Genomic DNA, 21,204 nt, shown 5'->3' on the forward strand with positions numbered 1-21,204 from the left:
GGCTGTAGTCTCCATGACAGCGGCGGTACCGGGGGGTCCGTTCGGACCCCGGGGGTGGCGAGCCAAAGTCCACAGCAGTCGCTCCGCTCTCCCCTGGAAACGCCGCAATCAAGTGAAACGCGAGAGCCAGGTCCGCGGCCCGGCTAATCCCCGCTCCTCAGAACAGGAAATGAGGGAGCGGGAATTAGCACCACATCGCCACCTCAACCAGCCCCCCCTCCCTCCCGCTTAGCTCGCCCCGCCCGCCCCTTCCACACTGAGCGCAGGAGACAGGTTCTGTGTGCCGGTCCAGGTCTAAAACACCCCCCAGGGATGTCCGGTAACGTCCAGCGCCAAACCGCCCTGGATTATTCAGACGGACAGCGGGACGCGGAGGCCCCTGGAGGAGCCGCTGTTTGTCTCGGGGAGCGGCGGCTGCTGTTTTTGGCCGTGGAGAAGGGCCCCGCCAGCTACAGCAGGGGCTCCCCTGGGCCAGGGCCTGGGAAACGGAGTAGATGCAGGCCTTAAAGGGGGAGGGGGGGGGCAGATGCATGTCACTGACCAGCCCCGCCCAGCCCCTGGTCTACCCTACTCCACCCCGAGTACATCCCGGCTGCAACGTCCGCACCAGGGACCAGAGACAAGGGCCAGAGAGAGAGAGAGAGAGAGAGAGAGAGAGAGAGAGAGAGAGAGAGAGAGAGAGGAACAGAGAGAAAGAGAGGGGGGGGAGAGACAGAAAGAAGGAGAGAGAAACAGAGAGAGTGAACAAGGGGGAGAGAGAGAACCTGAGAAACAACAGACCTGCAATAAAGCAATGGGGGCCAACAGTGGTGCTGTTTTTCTGAGGACACCGCCCATTGTAAATGTCTCCATTTTTGCGCTATGCCTGCAGCAGAACCTGCCGGTACTGAACCTGCAGCCACAGCCAAACCCAACACAGGCCCACTGAGAGGGCCGGGCCTCAGAACCTGCGCTGACTGGGCCTGACGGGGTGCTCTGCAGGCCCAGCGAGGCGTCTGCTGCTACCCTGCTGCTATCCTGCTGCCATGCATTACATTACATTACATTACATTATTGCCATTTGGCAGACGCTCTTATCCAGAGCGACGTACAGTTGATTAGACTAAGCAGGAGACAATCCTCCCCTGGAGCAACGCAGGGTTAAGGGCCTTGCTCAAGGACCCAACAGCTGTGCGGATCTTATTGTGGCTGCACCAAGGATCGAACGTGTCCCAGTCATGTACCTTAACCACTACGCTACAGGCCGCCCTGCATGCAGTTCAGGAGGGGTTCAGGACGGGTTCAGGACGGGTTCAGGAGGGGTTCGGGAGGGGTTCGGGAGGGGTTCGGGAGGGGTTGGGGGTGCTGTTTCTTCAGCTGGGGCTCAACTCTGAAGTGCTTCCAGTCCTACTACAGAAGGTTATCAGGGGTGGCTTCCCTGTTCTAACGGTACACTGCTTCCTTTCCCCAGTAAAGCTCCTCATCCGCACCGGAACCGGCCAAGGCCAATTAGCTTAGCCTGCGGCACGCTTTCTCACGACCACACACAGCAAGGGAAAGAAGTGGAGATTTGAATAAAGAATGCGTGCGTTTCTCTGTAGTTTTGTGTGTGAGAATGTGTATGTATCTTAGACCAGCACTAAAGAAGTGATTGAATACACCACCCGTCTAATCAGAAATGGCTCAGTCCAATTACTTCTGGTCCTCCAAGATGGGAGGACAATGTACAAAAAGGGATGCAACTCCTTCACAGATTACCGGACATGGAAAGTAAATACACTCAAATTAAAGGCGACAGTCTGCACATTAACCTCATACTCATCGTTTCATTTCAAATCCTCTGCACTCCCAACGTGCTGGAGTACACCAAGCCAAAAGAACGGAAACTGCATCACTGTCCAAATACTTACGGACCTCACTGTACGTGTCAATGTGTGTGTGTGTGACGCATCTTCTCTTTTATCCGTCGAGACAGATCCGGGGTGGCTTTCTCGCACGCAACTCGACCAGACATCAAAGCGAGCGAGTAGGGCCGCGTGGCCCCCGTTTTATTACCCACGTACCACAGGAGTGTGGGCGACGCAGTAAAGAGTCAAGACAACGGCACGGCACAGGGAACAGGGATCCGTTTCCACTGCCTCTCGCAGAATACAGCAGGACGCCGCAAAGCACCCCCATCACGGTTCACCACACCCAATCACCACCAACCTACCGGTGCCAAGCATGCCCTGTGGTGAGCTTCTCATTGGCCTCAGGATCCCCCCAGAGTGGGTAAAGGGGTGGAGCTACAATTAACCATCATTTACCCGTTTTAACCAATCACGGTCGACCGCAATGGTTGGTTCACACGGACGAGTCACTGATACCCACCGTCTACACTGTCCTCAGCGTCCTGTCTTTTGATTGGTACACCCAATCTAAAATCAGATGTTCCCACCAGGCCGCCACAATTGCAATACCGCCCCCCCACCCCTAACCCCTCTCTCAAGCCTGGATTCACAATCCACTCTCCCTGGTCCACCCGCAAATGTATTTTACCTTCACCTGCTGGGAGCTCTCGTTGATATTGTCCTCCCTCTTGCGGGCCTCCTCCATCAGCTGGGCGTTCTTGTTCTTCTCCACCTGCTCCTTGTGCTTCAGGTTGGCCACCTTCTTGCTCTGGTCCTTCATCTGCCTGCATGGGGGAGAGAGCGGGACAGCACAGCCCAGGTCAGAGACACTTAGCCTGGGCACCTGGAGCAGGAGGGGTGGGGGGGGCTGGGTGCAGCTCCTGGAGGTAGGTCACATATCACCGGGGTTTGTGTGTGTCTCCAGGGGAGGATTGTCTCCTGCTTAGTCTAATCAACTGTATGTCGCTTTGGATAAGAGCGTCTGCCAAATGCCAATAATGTAATGTAATGTAATGTAGTGTGTGTGTGTGTGTGTGTGTGTGTGTGTGTGGTGGGGACGGGGGTCTGACCAAAATGAAATTACACAGACAGAACCCAGGTCGTTCTATGCACAGACTTATTGTCTCCCGCTCCAGGTTTAAAGAGGTTTAAGGTGAGCTTACACAGGCCAACATTCTCCCTTCTGATTCACCAGTCACGGGGCGCACGTCAGTTCTTAATTAACCTCCCCCTCCCCATCCTTACGGCGTTGAGTTAAAAATAACCTGTCTATAAAGGCTGTTTTAACAAGGAGACTTATATAATCCCTTTAAAGTCTCCTGGTTAGACCTGGTTAGACGAACGGAACAAGAACGGACAATCTGGTACACATATAACGAACAGCGAAAGAGCAGAGCTTTTCCTGTGTTTTATTACGACAGGACTGAAAGATACAGGAAGGGACGCACACGGCAGCACCCAACAGGCACGTAAACATTTGTGTGTTTTTTTATTTTTACAATTCTGGATTTCTGGTGCAGTCGTAGCGAGGGAAGTGATCCCATAGCGGCTGCGTTACGATGAGAGGCGCGTTATTACTCCCCGTTTACCGCACCGTGCCGTCTGAATTCCGTCCCGGCACCATCACCCGTATCGGCTTTCGAAGAGCGCCTGACTCGATCAGGAAAAACCTGTTTCACTCATCTCTCGTTCTCTCCCTCTCCCTCTCCCTCTGCCTCTCCCGCTCTCATTCCCCCCCCGTTTTCTCTCAGCCCAGAACAGATGTGAAAATAACTAAGGCATCGAGGCTTTATAGCGTTTAATGATTCATGTTACGGCATCCCAAAAAAAATAAAATAAAAAAAGGCTTTTTCCTCGAGTCACCGCAGCAGAGAACAAGAGGCGCAATCTGCCACCAGACCCGGTGAGTTACAGCGCGGCATTGTGGGATACGACAGCCGGGCCTCTCTCCCGGTTCCAGGAAACAATACCCATGACTGCATCGGGGGCCTTCGTGTTCCCCGAAGCCCGCGGAGAGAGTAAGACAAAACAACGCAAACGAGTCCTGAGACGGTAAAGGCTCGCCCGCAAGAGGGGGGAAGGGTCCAGGGGTCAGGAAGGAAAAGTCCCGAGGTGCGTTTCTTCAGCCAGCTGATTTCACTCATTAGTTTTACCCCCCTGGCTGAAGAATTGTGCTAATTAGCAAACCCAGGTGTTTGGAACTGAATACTGGGGAGGACGTTGACTTTCTGCGCCTGGATTTTCCACCCCTGCTCACCCCGGCTGGGCCGGACTGCCGGGTCTCAATGTGCAGCCTGTAGAGCACTGGCCACAAGCTCAATGCGAGCTGCAGTCTCTGTGGTTCAAATCCGGGCAGGGGGATTTGACGTGCTCTGTCTCACCCCATTCTTCCTGCCTGTCTATTACCAGTGTAGCCAACCCTGCTCCTGGAGGTTTTCACTCCAGCCTTAACAAGGCACACCTCATTCAACAACTTGAGATCTTGTTGAGCTGCTGATTAGTATAGAGTGAGGTGTGCCAGATTAGGGTTGAAATTACATTACATTACATTAACGGCATTTGGCAGACGCTCTTATCCAGAGCGATGTACAGCTGATCAGACTAAGCAGGAGACAATCCTCCCCTGGAGCAATGCAGGGTGAAGGGCCTTGGCTCAAGGGCCCAACGGCTGTGCGGATCTTATTGTGGCTACACCAGAACAATTAGTGCTAGAAAACCTACAGCGTGGTCGATCTCCAGGAACCGCTGCACATAAAGGCGAAGGAACTCGTAACGCAAGGGTGGGCGACCACAGCCGAGCCCCCGTCCCGTTTCTAAAACCGGATCACTCAGGGCCACAGACCCTCAGCGTTGAGCTCGGAGCCGCAGCCAATGAGGACAAGGCGGCCCTGTGTGGCACCCGGAAGGGGGAAGCGTTGTGCGGGCAGGGCCAGCTCCCCCGCAGGGCAGGCCCGATCGGGCAGAACCGGGGGCCTGAGGGACTTGTGGTCGTCCTGTGGGTCGTGGCTGGGGCCTGCTTTTTAACGTGTATTGCTTCCTCTCTCTTTCCTTCTTCCCAGGGTTTCACTTTCCTTGCAGTCTGTTGGGCTGACTGCGTCGACTCCAGGTAGATGGACACACTCGGTAAATGGTAAATGGTTGGCATTTATATAGCGCCTTTACCGAAACCGCTGTTCCACTGATGCTTTTCATTCACCAATTCATACACACACACACAAACACACACACACCAACGGCAATTGGCTGCCATGCAAGGCACGTACCAGCTCGTCAGGAGCAATTGGGGGTTAGGTGTCTTACTCAGGGACACTTCGACACACCCAGGGCGGGAATCAAACCAGCAACCCTCCGACTGCCAGTCTACAGCTCTTACCACCTGAGCCAATGTCGCCCAATGTCACTTGCTGTACATCCAGCAGTGCACAGTGGAGAGATGCACTTGCAGTGTGTCAAATGCGCCACGTCGACTAACTTGGTAGTTCCCAACCCTGTCAAACAGTGTTCCCGGAGATCTAAGGTCCTGTAGGTTCATTCAAACCTCATTTGGTTCAGCCAATTTGCAGCTCGACAAGATCTCTAGCTGTTGCATGAGGTTCAGCTTTGTCAGGGTTGGAGTGAAAACCTACAGGACGGTAGATCTCCAGCAACAGGCTTTGACAGCCCTGGGGAAACCATAGTACTGGAGGGCCAAGAACTGCTGGTTTTCCACGGCCCCTGCTAGCCAGTCAGACCAATCGGTAGCACTACTTGTTCAGGTAACTACTTTGAAGGAAAGAAAACCAGGACCGGATGTAGATTTGGATTCAAGGGCCAGGATTTGAGGAATCCGTGGCCTAGACGAAGTACAGAGACTCACTCAGCGCAAGTGGCCCGCGTGTACTGTACATACGTGTCGCGTGTGCCACGGCGTGTAGCAGGACGCAGCGGCAGACAGGAGCGGCCGGCGTGGGCGTTGGCGGGGAGAACGGCGGTGTCACTGCTCTCTCCATTACTCCAAAACGGCAGCGAAAAATAAACTCAGACTAAAAGCCATTTAGATCTCAGGACCTGATAGCACACTGTTTATGTCTACTTTCCGCAAAAGGCCTCTCCAGATAATGTCAGTCGCTCACAAATGAGTGCGTACGTATTTATACAGTTGCGACCGCTTAAGGGGCCTTGCCTGGCATACAGGTCAGTGTGAGGCTGGGGTAATTGTGAGAGGGAGTGGGGGGTGACAGGGCGGGCGGGAGGGGGGCATAAACAGCGGTGCCATCATTACAGGGGGGAAAGAGAAACAGAGGCTGTGGAAACAGACCGGAGTGGGATGCTTCACCCAAACCCTGACCGCTGAGGGACCACGCCACTCCAAGTAAGCTGCTTCCAATTCTGTCTCCGGTGACCACAAAAGGGGGTCCCTCGAACGCCCTAAATCACGTCCTTAACCCCTGTGTGAGTCTGCCTCCTGGGACAGGGCCTCCGCTCCCCCCGAAAGCAGCCAGCCGACAGGAAGGCTGTTCGCAGTGGAGGAAATGGAGTCTGGAGCAGTGCTTTAGGCACTGTGTTTTAATTGATGCTCAACTGCAGCACTTCAGGGAGAAACCCTCTGTATCAGGGATCCTCAGATCTGGCCTTTGAATCCATTACATTACATTTACATTATTGGCATTTGGCAGACTCTCTTACCCAGAGCGACATACAGTTGATTAGACTAAGCAGGAGACAATCCTCCCCTGGAGCAATGAAGGGTTAAGGGCCTTGCTCAAGGGCCCAACAGCTGTGCAGATCTTATTGTGACTACACCAGGATTAGAACCACCGACCTTGCGTGTCCCAGTCATTTACCTTAACCACTACGCTACAGGCCACCCTGGAATCCAAATCCAGCCCTGGTTTTCTTTCATTCTTTCTTTCAGTAAATAACTGAACAATTAACGCGGCTGATTGGCCAGACTGTCATCACACCTGACTCCCAGGCCAAGGGAGGGTGTAAAACCAGCAGTTCTCTGCCCTTCAGGACTGTGATTTGAAGAACAGGGGTCTATATGAATGGATGAATGCACCCAGATATGACCGAATCAACCAGAAGTGCTTCCAGCCGGATAAATCGAAGAAGAGGGAAACTAAATGGGGTTAGCCTGCCATTTGTCATTGGCACAGACGTCTGCTAAATTATTAAACAACGTAATCTGATATACATCTTTTTATATGATCAAAATGCAGTTATACAGAATAATGCATTGAGAAGAGTTTTTGTGATATCTTTGTACATATCACAGCTAAGAATAAAAAAAGGAAAACACACGCACTCGCACTCGCCCGCACACACACACACACACACGCACACACACACACACACACAATGAAAACAGTCAGACGGTTGTTGGAAGAGCACTGGGGACACGCGTATGGCCAGACCTTGAAAAATAGCAGAATAGAAACATTCCTACGTATTTATGACCTGTTGCAGATATATACGTGCGTACCTATGGGGACGGGGGTTTGGGAGTGGAACACGCTCATGTCGTTGCGCTGATCCGACATGTCAGTGCGGATTAGGGACAGCCCACGCTGAACAGACACAGCGGCCAAGGGAGGCCGGAGCTGTGTGTCTGCTGGGGGTCTGAGCGACAGACCGTGTGTGTGGGCATGTCTGTGTGTGTGTCTCTATACACTGTGTGTCTGCTGGGGGTCTGAGCGACAGACCGTGTGTGTGGGCATGTCTGTGTGTGTGTCTCTATACACTGTGTGTGTGCGTGCACATGCATATGTGTGTGTGTGTGTGTGTGTGCGCGTATGTCTATGTGTGTGTGTATGTGTGTATGTGTGTGTGTGTGTGTGTGTGTGTGTATGTGTGTGCGTGCGTGCGTGTGTGTGTGTGTGTGTGTGTGTGTTGGCACATGTTTCTGTGAGAGTGCATGCGTGTGTGTGTGGGCACATTTATCTGTGAGTGTGTGTGTGTGTGTGTGTGTGTGCGTGTGCATATGTCTGTGTGTGTGTGTGTGTGTGTGTGTGTGTGAGAGAGAGAGGAGCCTTTACTAGCATGGCATGTGAAGGCCACTTTGGCTGTTGACCCAGCGAGTTAAATGCGGTTTTAAACACTGACTCCACTGACCGGTCAAATCCAGAGTGATCATTGAGCAGTGAGTGGAGTGTATGTACAGTAAGCCATGAGCGGATTGCCATCACATTTTCCCCTAAAACAGACCATGGAAACCCAGCTACCATCTCCGGAGCAGTGAGGGCCGCCAAGATCAACAAGCGCACATTTCCAAATGTCCCCTCACAGCGTAGCGTGCACACACACACACACACACGCACACACGCACACGCGCACGCGCACGCACACACGCACACGCACACGCACACGCACACGCACACGCACACGCACACACGCACACACACACGGACGCACACACACACGCACACACGCACACACGCACGCACACGCACACGCACACGCACACGCACACGCTACACAAGAATCCCACAGAGCCAGAGGGAGCACCTAACACTCTCACAGGTCTGTGTGCACTTTATTAGGCATTTATTAGACATACTTCTCTTCTGCTGCTGTAGCCTGTCCACTTGTAGGTTTGCCACATTGTGTGTTCGGAGATGCTATTCTGCATATCGCTGCTGTAATGTGTGGTTATTTGCACTACTGTCACCTTCCTGTCAGCTTCGACCAGTCTGGCCCTTCTCCACAATGCTTTTCTGTCCACAGAACTGCTGCTCACTGGACGTTTTTTGTTTTTTCACCATTCTCTGCAAACTCGAGACTGTTGTGCATGAATCCTAGTAGATCAGCAGTTCCTGAGAAACTCTAACTATGTCTGGCACCAAGTCATTCCATGGTCAAAGTCACTTAGATCACTTTTCTTCCCCATTCTGACAATTGGCCTGAAAAACAGCTGAACCTCTTGACCATGTTTGCATGCTTTTATGCATTTAGTTGCCGCCACTGTTAAATGCCATTAAATATTTGCATTAACAAGCTGGTGTACAGGTCTACCTAATAAAGTGATCACTGAGGGAATAACACAGCCAAAAGCACTTGAAATCCTTAACTCTGGAAATCCAATAGTACATTTTAATAAACTCCCATCCTCAGGGCAGGACCGGCTACAGCGTCGCACAAAACCCCAGCCCAAACACTTGCTCACGCTCTCCCCCTGCTGGTGAACCGGGGTACTGCGCACTCCGCTCCGGCAGGAAAGAGCCGCTCTGGCCTTCACCTCCAGCACAGTGGCTGAGTGTGCAGAGAGAGGGCCCCAAAGCCAGGGGGATCTCGCCCGCCCGCCCACCCTAACCTCCCACCCCACCGGGACTGCTTCAGGATTTACGCCAGGGCGCTAACTGCAGCTGACAGTCCGTTAATTTGCCGTGATCCTCCCCTGTGACACGGGAGCCCCCCCCCCCCCTAAGCGCTCATACCAGGGATTCCTCTCTGGGGTCCCCTCCCCCCTGTACCCCCTCCTGAGCCCTGTACCCCTCCCCCCCGCTCATGTGACCTCAGGCACGCAGCGCAAGCCACACGGCTAATCCGGCCCGTTCTGAGGAGCGCCAGGAGGTCCCCCTCCCTGTAAACCCAATGGGTCAGACCTGGGTCAAATACGTCATTTCGTTCAGGATTCAAAAACTTTTCTTCGCCCCGCTGATCTCGCCTGATGCAACTGACCACACAACTCAGACCAGACAATCTCAATAAAGCACAGAAGCAAAATAATTACGTATTTGCCTGCAATGGGTACACAAAACAGGGGTTCGGTGTGGTGTAGGATGCACTGTAGGGCTAAGAGACCTGCTGCTTTAATACGGATGATGTCTGAAAAGACGAGGGAAGTCAAAGGCATCATGAGTACCATGCTGTGCCTTCTGCCAATGAAAGGCTAGTGCGCTGACACATTCAGCCAATAAACTGACAGCGTGCTGGCACTCAGCCTACGGACAGTGTGTGAGCTGAGAGGTCAAGCCCGTGGCTTGAAGTTGCACTGGCCGGCCGTACCCGCGGTCACAGTGAGTCAGCTAAACCGGTTGAACCGTTTAAAAAAGAAAGAAAAAAAAAAGCATCATCCCACAGACTGGGCCACCCTCTTCCAACTCCAAGAGACACTCTGACATCTTCTACCTCCACTTGGGAAAGGCTTTGTATTGTAAAATCAGTTCCTGTAGTAAAAGAGAAATATGAGTGTGCGGTGCCAGAGGGACAGAGCGGGCCAGGCCTGGCTGAGGAGAATAACAGCAGAGGAGCCAGGCAAGGCCACAGAAGATGCTCAGCCCGAAGACATTAAACAATAATCTGGGGGGGGGCTTGTTACTTTAACTTAACTGGCCGGTTCGTTTAATCGACTCCAACATTAACATTTTCCCTTCTTCAAAATAAAATGATTTGCAGTGGCCCTTGCGCATCGTCTCCTCCTCTGTCGGCCCTACACGGCGTGTCTAACCTCGGCCTGGACCAGACCAGGTGTGGCCCTATGTGGTGTGTCTAACCTCGGCCTGGACCAGACCAGGTGCGGCTCAGTGAGGAGCCGGCTCTTCACAGCTAATCCGCCCGCACAGCTGCTTGTGAGCATAAAGGGAGAGGCGAACGGGAACAAAAAGTCGTCTTGTAACGAGGAGGCAACGCTGGACGACCTTCGTCTAAATTTCTAAAAAGGAAAAGGAAAAATATCTTGCGGCCTAATTTTCCTGTCAAAGCCGGGACACTCTCTTTCTCCCTCTGCTTCTCCCTCTCCCTCTCCCTCTCCCTCTCCCTCTCCCTCTCCTTCCTTCTCTCTCTCTCCTCTCTTCACACTGGGGACTTGTTTCAGCACCTCTGTGAGCCAGACACAAACACGTCTCTGTGCTTACTCCTCTAACATATGCACACACACACACACACACACACACACACACACACACACACACACACACACACACACACACACACACACACACACACACAAATTGCTTGTATTCTGATAGTGGCACAGGTAGCTTGGTGCTGCTCAGGAAGAAATGTGATCTCCAAACAGAATGACAGGAACACTACATACAGTCGAGACATATTTTATACAAACACACACATCACAGATTGTATATGCATGACTGTCGCTGTCAGAGGGGAAGGGAAGAGATGCATTATGGGACAGCGTGAGAACACCCAAAACGCACTTTTACTGATACAATTACCGATTCAATTCAAGGTCATTTTCACGGAAATATTAGTTTTGGCCATTAGCTACGGGAGGATTTCAAACGGTCTGGAGAGGAAAAACATGAACAACCCCTCTATTAGCTGGCTTGAGGGGAAGGGCATGGTGTGTGTCTAAAAAAAATATATAATAAAGCTACCACAATTCTTCTCAGAGAATTTGATATTCTGCTTAAACAGACTTTGAAACAGAGATCAAAGCCCCCACCCCAACGAAAACAGAAACGGTCCCACTCATTAAAATAAAACAAACATCATTCGACAGAGCTCTGGAATAAAGATTGTTCTTTCGGATCAATTATACTGACCCCAAAATGCCAGAACCAGTTCCCGGGACGAGGTGCCAGCTCTCCCGGGCCGGGCCCAGCGACGGGCACGGCCGGAGATCGGATCCCTCCCGCTAAGTGTACGCGGGAACACTGCCAGCCCGTCGCCAACGTGGGCCCCAAACATCCGCTCACGGAGGGAGAGCCAACGAGAGGCCGCGGACCTCGCAGGCACTCCAATCCAAAGGGGCCCCAGGCGGGCGGCCGTCTGGGCCCAAGAAGCCACACCGAGGGGCCCCTGACACGGTGTTAATGTGTTCATCTGCCTGTCACTCGCATGTACCGTCTGCGGTTTTTTCGAAAGGCCCCACAGCGTTCGCCACACAACCGAACCACAAACAAATGTAAGAGGGGGGGACTCGCAGGCCAGCACTAGGAACTCAAAAAAAGGTCTCTTTCATGAATAATGAAGGAGGAAATAATGAAAGGAAGGAAAGAGGATTCCTAATGCTGCCCGGCTCAGCGCTGAGATTAATGGCGGCGCACGGGGTTCCGCAGGACAGCGGAGACGACAACAATGCAGCCCTTTCATCACGGCCTTATGCGTCACGTCTTAACGTCAAATTATTGTATTTTTCGCCTTTTCTGCTCTCGCTGTCCCGCGCTCCCTCATCTGCATGAGCCCCAGGTCCAAATCCCCCCACCCCCCCGTCTCCACCTCCCCCTCCCCCTCCCCCTCCCGTCGACAGGACGGGAGAAACAGTCTGGAGTCAAGTGAGGACGGGAGAATCACGGCAGCGAAAATCGTGACCTGCATGATGAAAGGGAAAAGGAGGAGAGAAGGCGCAGGCTCACACACAAAATATCAAATAACCGTTGTTTGGTCGTTTTCTCCCCCCCCCTCCCTTTTTCCTTCTCAGAAAGCGAGCTCTTTACGTTGGCCGCCGCTCCGGCCCGAGACTCTGGCCACTGCACTCGCTGCCCTCCCTCTGACTCGCGCGCCGAAAAACGCCCCCGTCCCCGAAAAACTTTCCCCTCCGCCGAGCGCCGCTCCCACACAGACGGGGGATGACAGGGGCCGCGGCGCGGACCTGCGGTGGAGAGGGCCGGCCGGCCTTCCTGCAGCCAGACGAAAAAAAACCCGGGGCCCCGACACGCCGCCGGCTGCCAGGTCTGGCCAGCTGGGCGGATGCGCGGGTCGCCAGAGCCGCCCTGGCGCGGGACCCAGGTAAACCGGAGATAGACGGCCGCTCTAATTTGTGAAGTCATCCCTCCCCGAAACCCACCCGCCCGCCCGAGCAGCTGTCAGCGAGCGCCGTTCGGGCCGGGGCGGGGCGAGAGGCTGACCGCTGCCTCTCTCTCTCGCTCTCTCTCTCCGGCCGGTCCTGCGGTCGGCGCTGCTCCCCATCCGGGCCGCGGCCGGATTCGCCGACGCCGGCGGAAAGGTCCGACCGCACGCCCGGCCGACAGAACGGCTCTGTTCTCACGGGCCCAACTGGCCCGACCGCCCGCCCGCTCCCGGGGGCGAACGGGACCGGGCCTGGAAACAGATCTGCCTTTATTTAACGAGGAACGCACGGCACCGCGGCTGAGATGTTACGCGGTAAACACGGCAGAGCGTTTCACAGACCCACGCAATCAAAATCACAATCTCATAATACCCCTCTTATACACAAAGAGCAGATGATGATGATGATCATATTAAGCAATTTTATGCAGTCGAGATTTTAAATGGGTTTTCTTCATCCCGAAAGCAGTGTCCACACTGCCCCCTGCAGGAGGATGTACTGTTGGTCATTTGGAGACCTGGGCCCTGTATCAGTGCAGTGCAGTGTGCTAGCTGGATGTCTTTTGGATGTTCCAAACTGTATATTTTGATAAGCCTATTATTTGGCCTACATCTCTGACTTATTCTTATTTCGCAGGCTCATAATGGCTTTCTTGACTGTCATTGGCACGACTGCGGTCCTCATGTTGACACACACCAATAACAGACCCTAAAGGCAATCGAAAGCCTAGCATCAAGCTCGCTACTGGAAGCATTGTTATCCTACTCTATACATCTATGCCAAGGAAGCAACTGAATAGCTGACCTATCAGAAAAAGTGTAAAAGCCAACTGTTCAATTACTTTTGGTCCCCTGACTATGTATAACAGGATGTAATTCCTACATGGATCACCTGATATGGAAGTAAATACACTCAAAAACTGACAGTCTGCACTTTAACCTCATATTCATGGTTTCATTTTGAACCGCTGTCTAAATACTTATGGACTGCACTGCATCTTAACCAATCAGTGGTTTGACTATTAAGTGGGCTACCAACCAAAAGTGAACCTGATGTGAATACACATACAGGACAGCCACACCACATCAAACCTCCAGCTCTTGTTTTTCAACACGAGAATAGAATAGAATTTTCTTGTTTACAAATTAGAAAAAAAGAAAGTCTACATCTTCATTGTATGGCTTGATGAACAAGTGAAACCCAAGAAAAAAGACATTTTCCGGCATCTTCAAAGGAACAGTATTCCGTGTCTGAAGCCTCCGTGGGAATGTGGTCCCAGCCATAATGGGCACGTGCCGGAAGCACCAAGACGTTGGGCAAAGGTGGGCGATATGAACACGGCCCCAATTCCGCATCCAACGACATACAGCACATAGGAGTTCCTCCCGCACACGCGTGTCTGCCGGTGAGGAGGGGGATACTGGATCGCGTGCGTTTTCGCACTTCTTTAAGAGGGAATCAAAGGCGGGAAAAAAAAGATCACTGTCAGACGTTCGAGTTACAAAGTGCTGTTTGTTTTCTCGGAGAACAAAAGCTGACAAACCTTCGACAAAACAACTCAGAGAAATAAAAAATAATAAGCATGCTAAACAACAAAGCCAAACGCTGCTACCCAGACTGTGCCAAGCAACAATCAATTTCAAACGCTGGCAGCGGAGACGTGCTTTTCGGGCGGGCTTGAGAGCAGTGACTGATGGGATTTATTTCTGCTCCAATTAAAAGCCGCTCTTGGAGCCTCTCTCTGCGGAGCGAGGTTTTGTTTCTTTTTCCCGCTCTCCTGTTTCCTGTGCTTCTGAAGAGAAGTTTGTCACCGAACGTGTCGTTCCTCTCTGAAGCTGTGTTTCAGTAAATCCCACTCTATTGCGTGGCTTGTCGGAGGATTTCGGGAGAAGCGCGGAGGCCTTGCGAGTTTGGGCTTAGGCTCTCCACTTCCGTAGGCCGCAAAACAGCCATTACAGACTGGAAACGCTGCCTTCTTCCGCCCCATCGAAGGCAGCAGCCGATCAGAGAGAACTTAGGGGAACCTAAGCCAGTCTTACCATTACACACCACCCATATCCCAGAGTTCCCTTATCTAAAGACATACAGAGAGCAGAATGGAAGGAGAAAACAGGAGAAATAGCTACTAACCTTGAAGCCAGACTGTGGAGAAGACAGCATTCCAGTGCAAAGATTAAAAGAAATGAGAGAAAGAGAGAGAGAGAAAAACACAATTAAAAGCCTTGTTAGTTAGCAAAGGGGGAGGGGAAACCAGTGTCCGAGCACAATCAGACAGACAGACAGACATATACATAAAGAGAAAAGGGCAGTGTGAGCCTGGAACAGCTCATCCACAGAGATGGGAGCACACCCTGAGACAGCATTACATTACATTACATTACATTAATGGCATTTGGCAGACGCTCTAATCCAGAGCGACTTACAGTTGATTAGACCCCCTGGAGCAATGCAGGGTTAAGGGGCCTTGCTCAAGGGCCCAACGGCTGTGCGGATCTTATTGTGGCTACACCGGGGATCGAACCACCGACCTTGCGGGTCCCAGTAATGTATCTTAACCACTACGCTGCACGCCCCCCATGGAGGAAAGGATGGCTGTGGGGGGGGGGGGGGGGGCGGGGGGGGAGACAGGCTGGGATATTCACACTATCAACAGCCCTCCCCCTTTCACAAAACCTCCTCCTATAGGCACTCCAGACTAAAGGGGGCACCAGCAGCCCCAATGGCAATCACCCCAAGCACGGGTCTCTAGCTTTAATCAGAGGACATGTCACCCCATGCTCTCTCCTGGCCTGAGCAGGGCCTCGACCAGCACCTCTCACAGATTAATTAAACACTCCACAACACCAAAACCACCGCGTTTACAGGGTATGGAAGTGATTTGAGAGGAAGAATATTCCTGATTGAATACGGCCCCCACTTCTCCCCCCCCCCCACACCCGGTTTATTAATCCCGCACATCCAACCCTGACACTTCTCCGTAAAAAAAAGAAAATCAGACGGCAAACACGCTCTTTTCCCTTCAAATGCGAACATGGAAGAACACCAAAGTGTTGTTTCCGCGTGTGATCCTCCTCTTAATTATACAGACGAAAAGAAACGGGCTGATCTGAGCGAAGCCGAGACGCTTTCCCTGCCCCCAGGCGGAGACCTGGGGACTGCTGTCAATAACCGTAACGGAGGCGCGCCAACCGGGACGCAAATCTCACATCCACCCGGGAGCCCCGGCACCTGTCTAAAGAAGAAAAAACACCGAAAAAAAGAAAAAAAGCACAAACAAGCGGAGGAGTAAAAACTTCAGTGCGTCGTTTTTCCGGGGCCTTGTTCTCACCCGGCTTCCTGCGGAGAGTTTGGCAGGGATGGGGATTAGACCGAGCCTCCGGAAGAGACCCCGGCGGGGGGCGGACAGGCCCCAGGGAGGAGGGGGGCGCGCTCTCTCACCCGGCCGACCCCGCGGCGGAAACCAGCGGGCGGGACGGGGGGAGGCGTCCCGCGGCTCATCTCCGAACGACGCCCCGCTTCTGTTGTGACTCGCGCTTGGCACTGACGGCCAATCGGTCGCCAGGGCAGAGGTCGGGGAGAGAGCCGACGTTTCCCGACCGCTTCTGCTCAGAGCGCGCCCGGACCGCGCTCTCTTACAGGCCAATTCACTACGAAAACAGATTTCATGTTCCCTTCATACGTTTCACCTCAAAATTCGACTCCTGCTTCCCCTAATAAATCGGTTTGGCGTTCTTCGCTGCTCGGTGATTGAGCGTATTCATCCTGCTTCAGTTCAGGCTCTGCGGGCGATTAGCCTCATGTAAACACGCTCTGCGGCAGAACTGAACTCGCTGGACAGGGCTCATGTTTGGAATACGGCGCTGATTCAATGTCAAACCGGAGACTACGAGACGTCTGCATTAGCCATTCCAGAAACAAGCCTGGAAAGGCTCCAGTTCCCGACACATCATTCCCCTTCTCATGCCGAATCACATGTGTTTAGAGTCAGCAACTGCTTCATTATTCATTCCTCTCATTTATTTACACAAGCAGAGCCTGGAGAAATCATACATTTCCCCCCTAAAATTAATTACTCTCAATTAACTTAATTAAAACGCAGACGTCCAGAAACACACAGCTAAACGCAAGCAGACGAAACCACAAACACAAACACATGGAGACATACAAACACATGCTAAGAAAGGCAAACAAACAACAAAATGTACAAGCGCACAAAAGACAAACAAGTAAACGAGTACACGCTGGTCTCCCTCTCTCTCCCTCTCCTGCCAGGCTGCTTTACAGTTCCTCGCATGCACAGTGTGGCCAGAGCTATGTGAAAACAACCTGGCGGGACGCAGAGAGGAATTAATCAGGATCAAACCAGTTCCGGCCCATATGACACGGACATGCCCCACCCCCCACATCAGGCCCATGCCTGGCAGCATTAGCCCCGCACCACCAGGACAGGAAACGCATCATCATTACCAGCGAAGGCCAAAGCAGAGCTGGGATTAACCTGTCACACCCGGGCCCCAGGAGGCAGAGCGCGGAGGCGTGCGGGGCGGGGGGCGCTTGGCAGACGAACGCCCCTCTTCCGGCTGCTGACCCCACAGAGCCGGCGGGAGACGGGCGGGCGGATGTTGTGCATGCCCGGCCCAGCGGGGCGGAGGTGTCAGGGTTCGTGTCTGTCACGCTCGCTCCCATAAAGGTTTTGGGCTACGAGTGCGTGTGTGTGTGTGTGTGTGTGTACACAACGGGGGCGAGGTCACACAGGCTACAGAGAAGGGAGGTTTGGGGGGGAGGGGGGAGGAGGGGGGTGGAATGCAACAATTTTACAAAGAATGGGCGCCAGAATTTTGCCATGGAATGTGGAAATACTGCCCAGACTACACCGTGGGTCTGACAAGACAGACTGCTGGGAACACGCAGAACTTTCCCTTCCTGGAAGTGACAAAGCAACGACGTCACAAAAGGCCAAGACTGGACAGCTGGGCCCAGCCTTCAGGGCTGAACAATATGTAAAATGCCAATGGATTCAGTCTCTTTATGTCGCCCTGAATCCAAAGGTTGTCTAGACCAACCAGATGGTCGCATCCGTGTTCCTAGCGCTGAGAAGTCCTCTCTGCCGATCAAACTGAAAAATTCCAATTTTATGCATCTCATGAATATTCATTCGGGGGGCGTGATGAGACAATACCGTGACTGAGGATGGTCCGTCCTTGGACACACCCCCTTTTCATGAATATTCATAAGCTGTAATTTAGCATACCATAAACTCTTGACTACCAACCGAACCAACCATTTTGATTTGGAAAGGAGAGAGAGCACAGGCCCTGGAAACTCGACACGGCTAAGGCAGAATCAGCGTGCTGCGCTGATAAAAACTAACCACACCGGAGACCACCCCGGTTCTCCCTCATACGCTCTAATGAGTTGACGGTATCAGTCTCATCCAATAGCTGATAAATGGGCAGCTGATTAAAAAAAAAAAAATAATAATTTTAAAACCTGATCCGCAATGCAGAACTGTACGCCTGAGGAAACCATGGCACCATATAATACCATTCAGCGGGTTCTCATACGCTCTGCGTGCAAACATGCCAGAATATTTTTATTAAAATCAAAAAAGAAAGACGTCATAGCCGACAGAAAGCCCAAAGTAAGAGGAGCAGGCACATCAAAAGCCTCGAGGCTTTGAAAGAGCCGGTCGTAGCTGCACCTTTGATGTGGCTTGCAGGGCAAAAAACCAAACCAAAGATGGAGCGCAGCTAAAGCTAAAGCTCGCCCCTGTTTTTAAACAGGTAATCGAAAGCCCTGCTTGGACACGGTGAAGGGCTTCAGAAACACCGCACATTCAATTGGTGACTTTAATCAGCAGCCAATGTATTCATCCGTACAGGCAAACAACCGACACAAAGGTCCATGATTGTACAATGGCATTGGCATGGGAGAAGTTCAAAGGTGGCTCAAGTCTAATTATCCCCAAGAGCATTTTCAATAGATATATGTTAAGAAACAGCTTTCATTTCTTCAGAACATGAATTTACTTCTCCATACTGACCACAACAGTCAAGGCCAGGTGGAACAGGGTCGTATTAAAACAGTGAAAGACTTTGAGACCTCATGAAGTGCCCTTTGGCCCTTCTGTTGAATGCCAAAATTCCGTGAACCACTGAAGGAGTGACTTCCTGTCCGCTCCCACGCTAATCTTAAAAAGACAGATCCAACGGAGAGATGGAATCAGAAAAAATACGTAAAGGTACATAAAGAGAAACTGAAGAAACACACAAGGGCAAATAGAGAGATGGGCACCAGGCAGGTAAATGTGTTCTAATGTAGAGAGAACGGACATGTGAACAAACAGACTGTATGAAAGGCGTGTGATGAACGGACGGACGGACGGACGCGCCCCCTCACCTCTCCAGCTCGTTGATCTTCTTGTCCTTGTCGTTCTTCTCGTTCTCCATCTCGCGCAGGATCTCCAGCAGGCGGTCCACCTCGGCCTGGGCCTTCCCGGCGTCCTCCCGGTGCCGGGCCGCCTCCCGCTCCAGCGACGCGATGCGCTCCGACAGCTCCGTGTTGGCCTGCGCCTCCACCGCCGCGTTCTGGGCCTGCGGGGTCAGGGGTCAGGGGTCAGGGGTCAGGGGTCAGGGGTCACGGGACAAACCCTCAGGCCCAGGGATTATTTTTCATTTTACTCTGAAAAGAATCGTCTTTGTTCAACGGAAACGTGATCTTTAAAAGAATGACCGAAGATGAATGTTTCTTTGAATCGCTGATGGTCCCATCTTGGGCGATCGACCGGTGAGGAAGCACACAGGTACATCTCTCCACATGAAACGAGCTCTTACCCAAGGCGAGAGACAGGCACTTGACTCAAGTCCCCACAATGCAGGCAAGCACTGGAGTCATTAAATGAACATCTTGCCTTGCTTCATTGACCACTAGTGCTCAATTTAATAACGTCTGAGAGGTGGAATAAACTGCTAATGGGCAGGTCCTTTACACGCACACACACACACATACATACATACACACACACACACCTTGTTCTCTCAGTTTTTCACCATTTACCAGCATGTAACCAAGCTTGGTCTATTAGACTTCATTACGACGGCACCACACCTGTCTGTTCCTGTGGAAGGCCTAGCGTTTTCCACCAGCCGAACACAGCAAGCCTCAGACCGGCATATTCGCTGTGTTGTTCGGGGGCCACATTAAGAGGCGAGAGGAAAGTTGGGACACGTCACTTCACAGCACAACCTTCAGCCCTTCTTCTGAATGACTTTCTGCATAAAACCGTGCGGGCCTTCTCCCAAATGTAACAGCAATAAATCGTCTTACACTATTAGCAGGGCTAAATGAGGGGCCGGGTCCCCTCTAATGACAGCTAAGTACCTGTCGGTGCGGAGGGAGGAGGGAGGGGGGGGCCGGGGTGACCTCAACTGACACCCTTCAGAGGGCCAAAAAAACAGAAAACACCCCCCAAAACCCCCCGCTGCAGCACAATAACCCGATTCTCCCGCCCGGTCCAACCCAGCCCGGTCCAGGACTCAGCGGGACCTGCATTCCTTCCTCCCTGACGACCCGCCCCGCACCCCGCACCCCACACCCCACACCCCGCCCTGCGGCCTGAGCTACCCCCGTGACCTCACGGCAGGGCGGAGGTGAGGCAGCGGGCTTCCGGAAAAAGAACACGTCCCGACAGAAAAGCCTCCGCGTAGCCGTGACATTGGCGTGTGATCTCCGCACGGGCACGCTAGACCAGGCTTATTACCGTCTCGGGGTATTAGTTCCAGTTGAACTCATCGGAGTCCGAGACAGGAAGTGTGGACTGCTGGGCCTCGTTATCCTGCTGCTTTAAATGGACAGTAGTTCAGCCAACCCCCCCCCTCCCTTCCACTGCAATTATCAGGATCCGGATCTGACACTGCTCTCCAGTCGCTCTGCAGCCGGCGAGCTCCCACAATCCCGCAGGTGCTGCGGCTGCCCTGGGTGACTGACAGGGTGGGCGGGGGTCCAGTGTGGGGGGGCCAGGGCTGTCCACGCAAGGCCGGTCCCTCCTGTGTCAGATGGGTGGCCGCAGAGCCAGGTATTCACGCCACGCCTACCGCCCCCCCCCCTCCCCGAACGCCTCCCCTGCTCCCACTACATTTAATAAATAATTACATTTTATTAGAGATATTATTTATGTGGACGTTCGGGCCCTTTAATTTGCTCTTTAATGTCTGGGACTGGAACTGCGAGCGTTTCCATGCCGACCGCCAAGAGCCCACTTCCAACGCAGGGAGCGCAAACAGTGTTATGTCATACTGTGAGAGTGACTGAGTGCGTGAGCGGAGGAGACAGGCAGGAGGACAGGAGGGTGTGTGTGTGTGCGTATGAGTGTGAGTGTAAGAGTATGTGTGTTTGAGTGTGTGTGTGTGCGTGTGCGTGTCTGTGCGTGTGTCTGTGTGTGTGTGCGTGTGTGTGCGTGTGCGTGCGTGTTTGAGGTTTACAATGAGCATGAGAGCATGTACAATAATATTGTTTATTAATAAAATAAGGCCCAGCTCATGCAAGGTGTGTGTCTCTGTGTATGAGTGTGAGCATGAGAGTACGTGTGTTTGAGTGTGTGTGTGT

At 52.7% G+C, this 21,204-nt stretch overlaps 1 protein-coding gene across 1 annotated transcript in view; it reads right to left on the reverse strand.

The window, feature by feature from the left end:
* LOC133135762 (ELKS/Rab6-interacting/CAST family member 1-like) overlaps positions 1-21,204 on the reverse strand; it is a 236,321-nt gene that overhangs the window by 121,293 nt on the left and 93,824 nt on the right. Inside the window, 2 exon segments of the mRNA XM_061253024.1 lie at positions 2,518-2,653; positions 19,000-19,193. Coding sequence (XP_061109008.1) covers positions 2,518-2,653; positions 19,000-19,193 — 330 coding nt within the window.

This window comes from Conger conger, chromosome 8, assembly GCF_963514075.1.
Source record: "Conger conger chromosome 8, fConCon1.1, whole genome shotgun sequence".
Classification (NCBI taxonomy): Eukaryota; Metazoa; Chordata; class Actinopteri; order Anguilliformes; family Congridae; genus Conger; species Conger conger.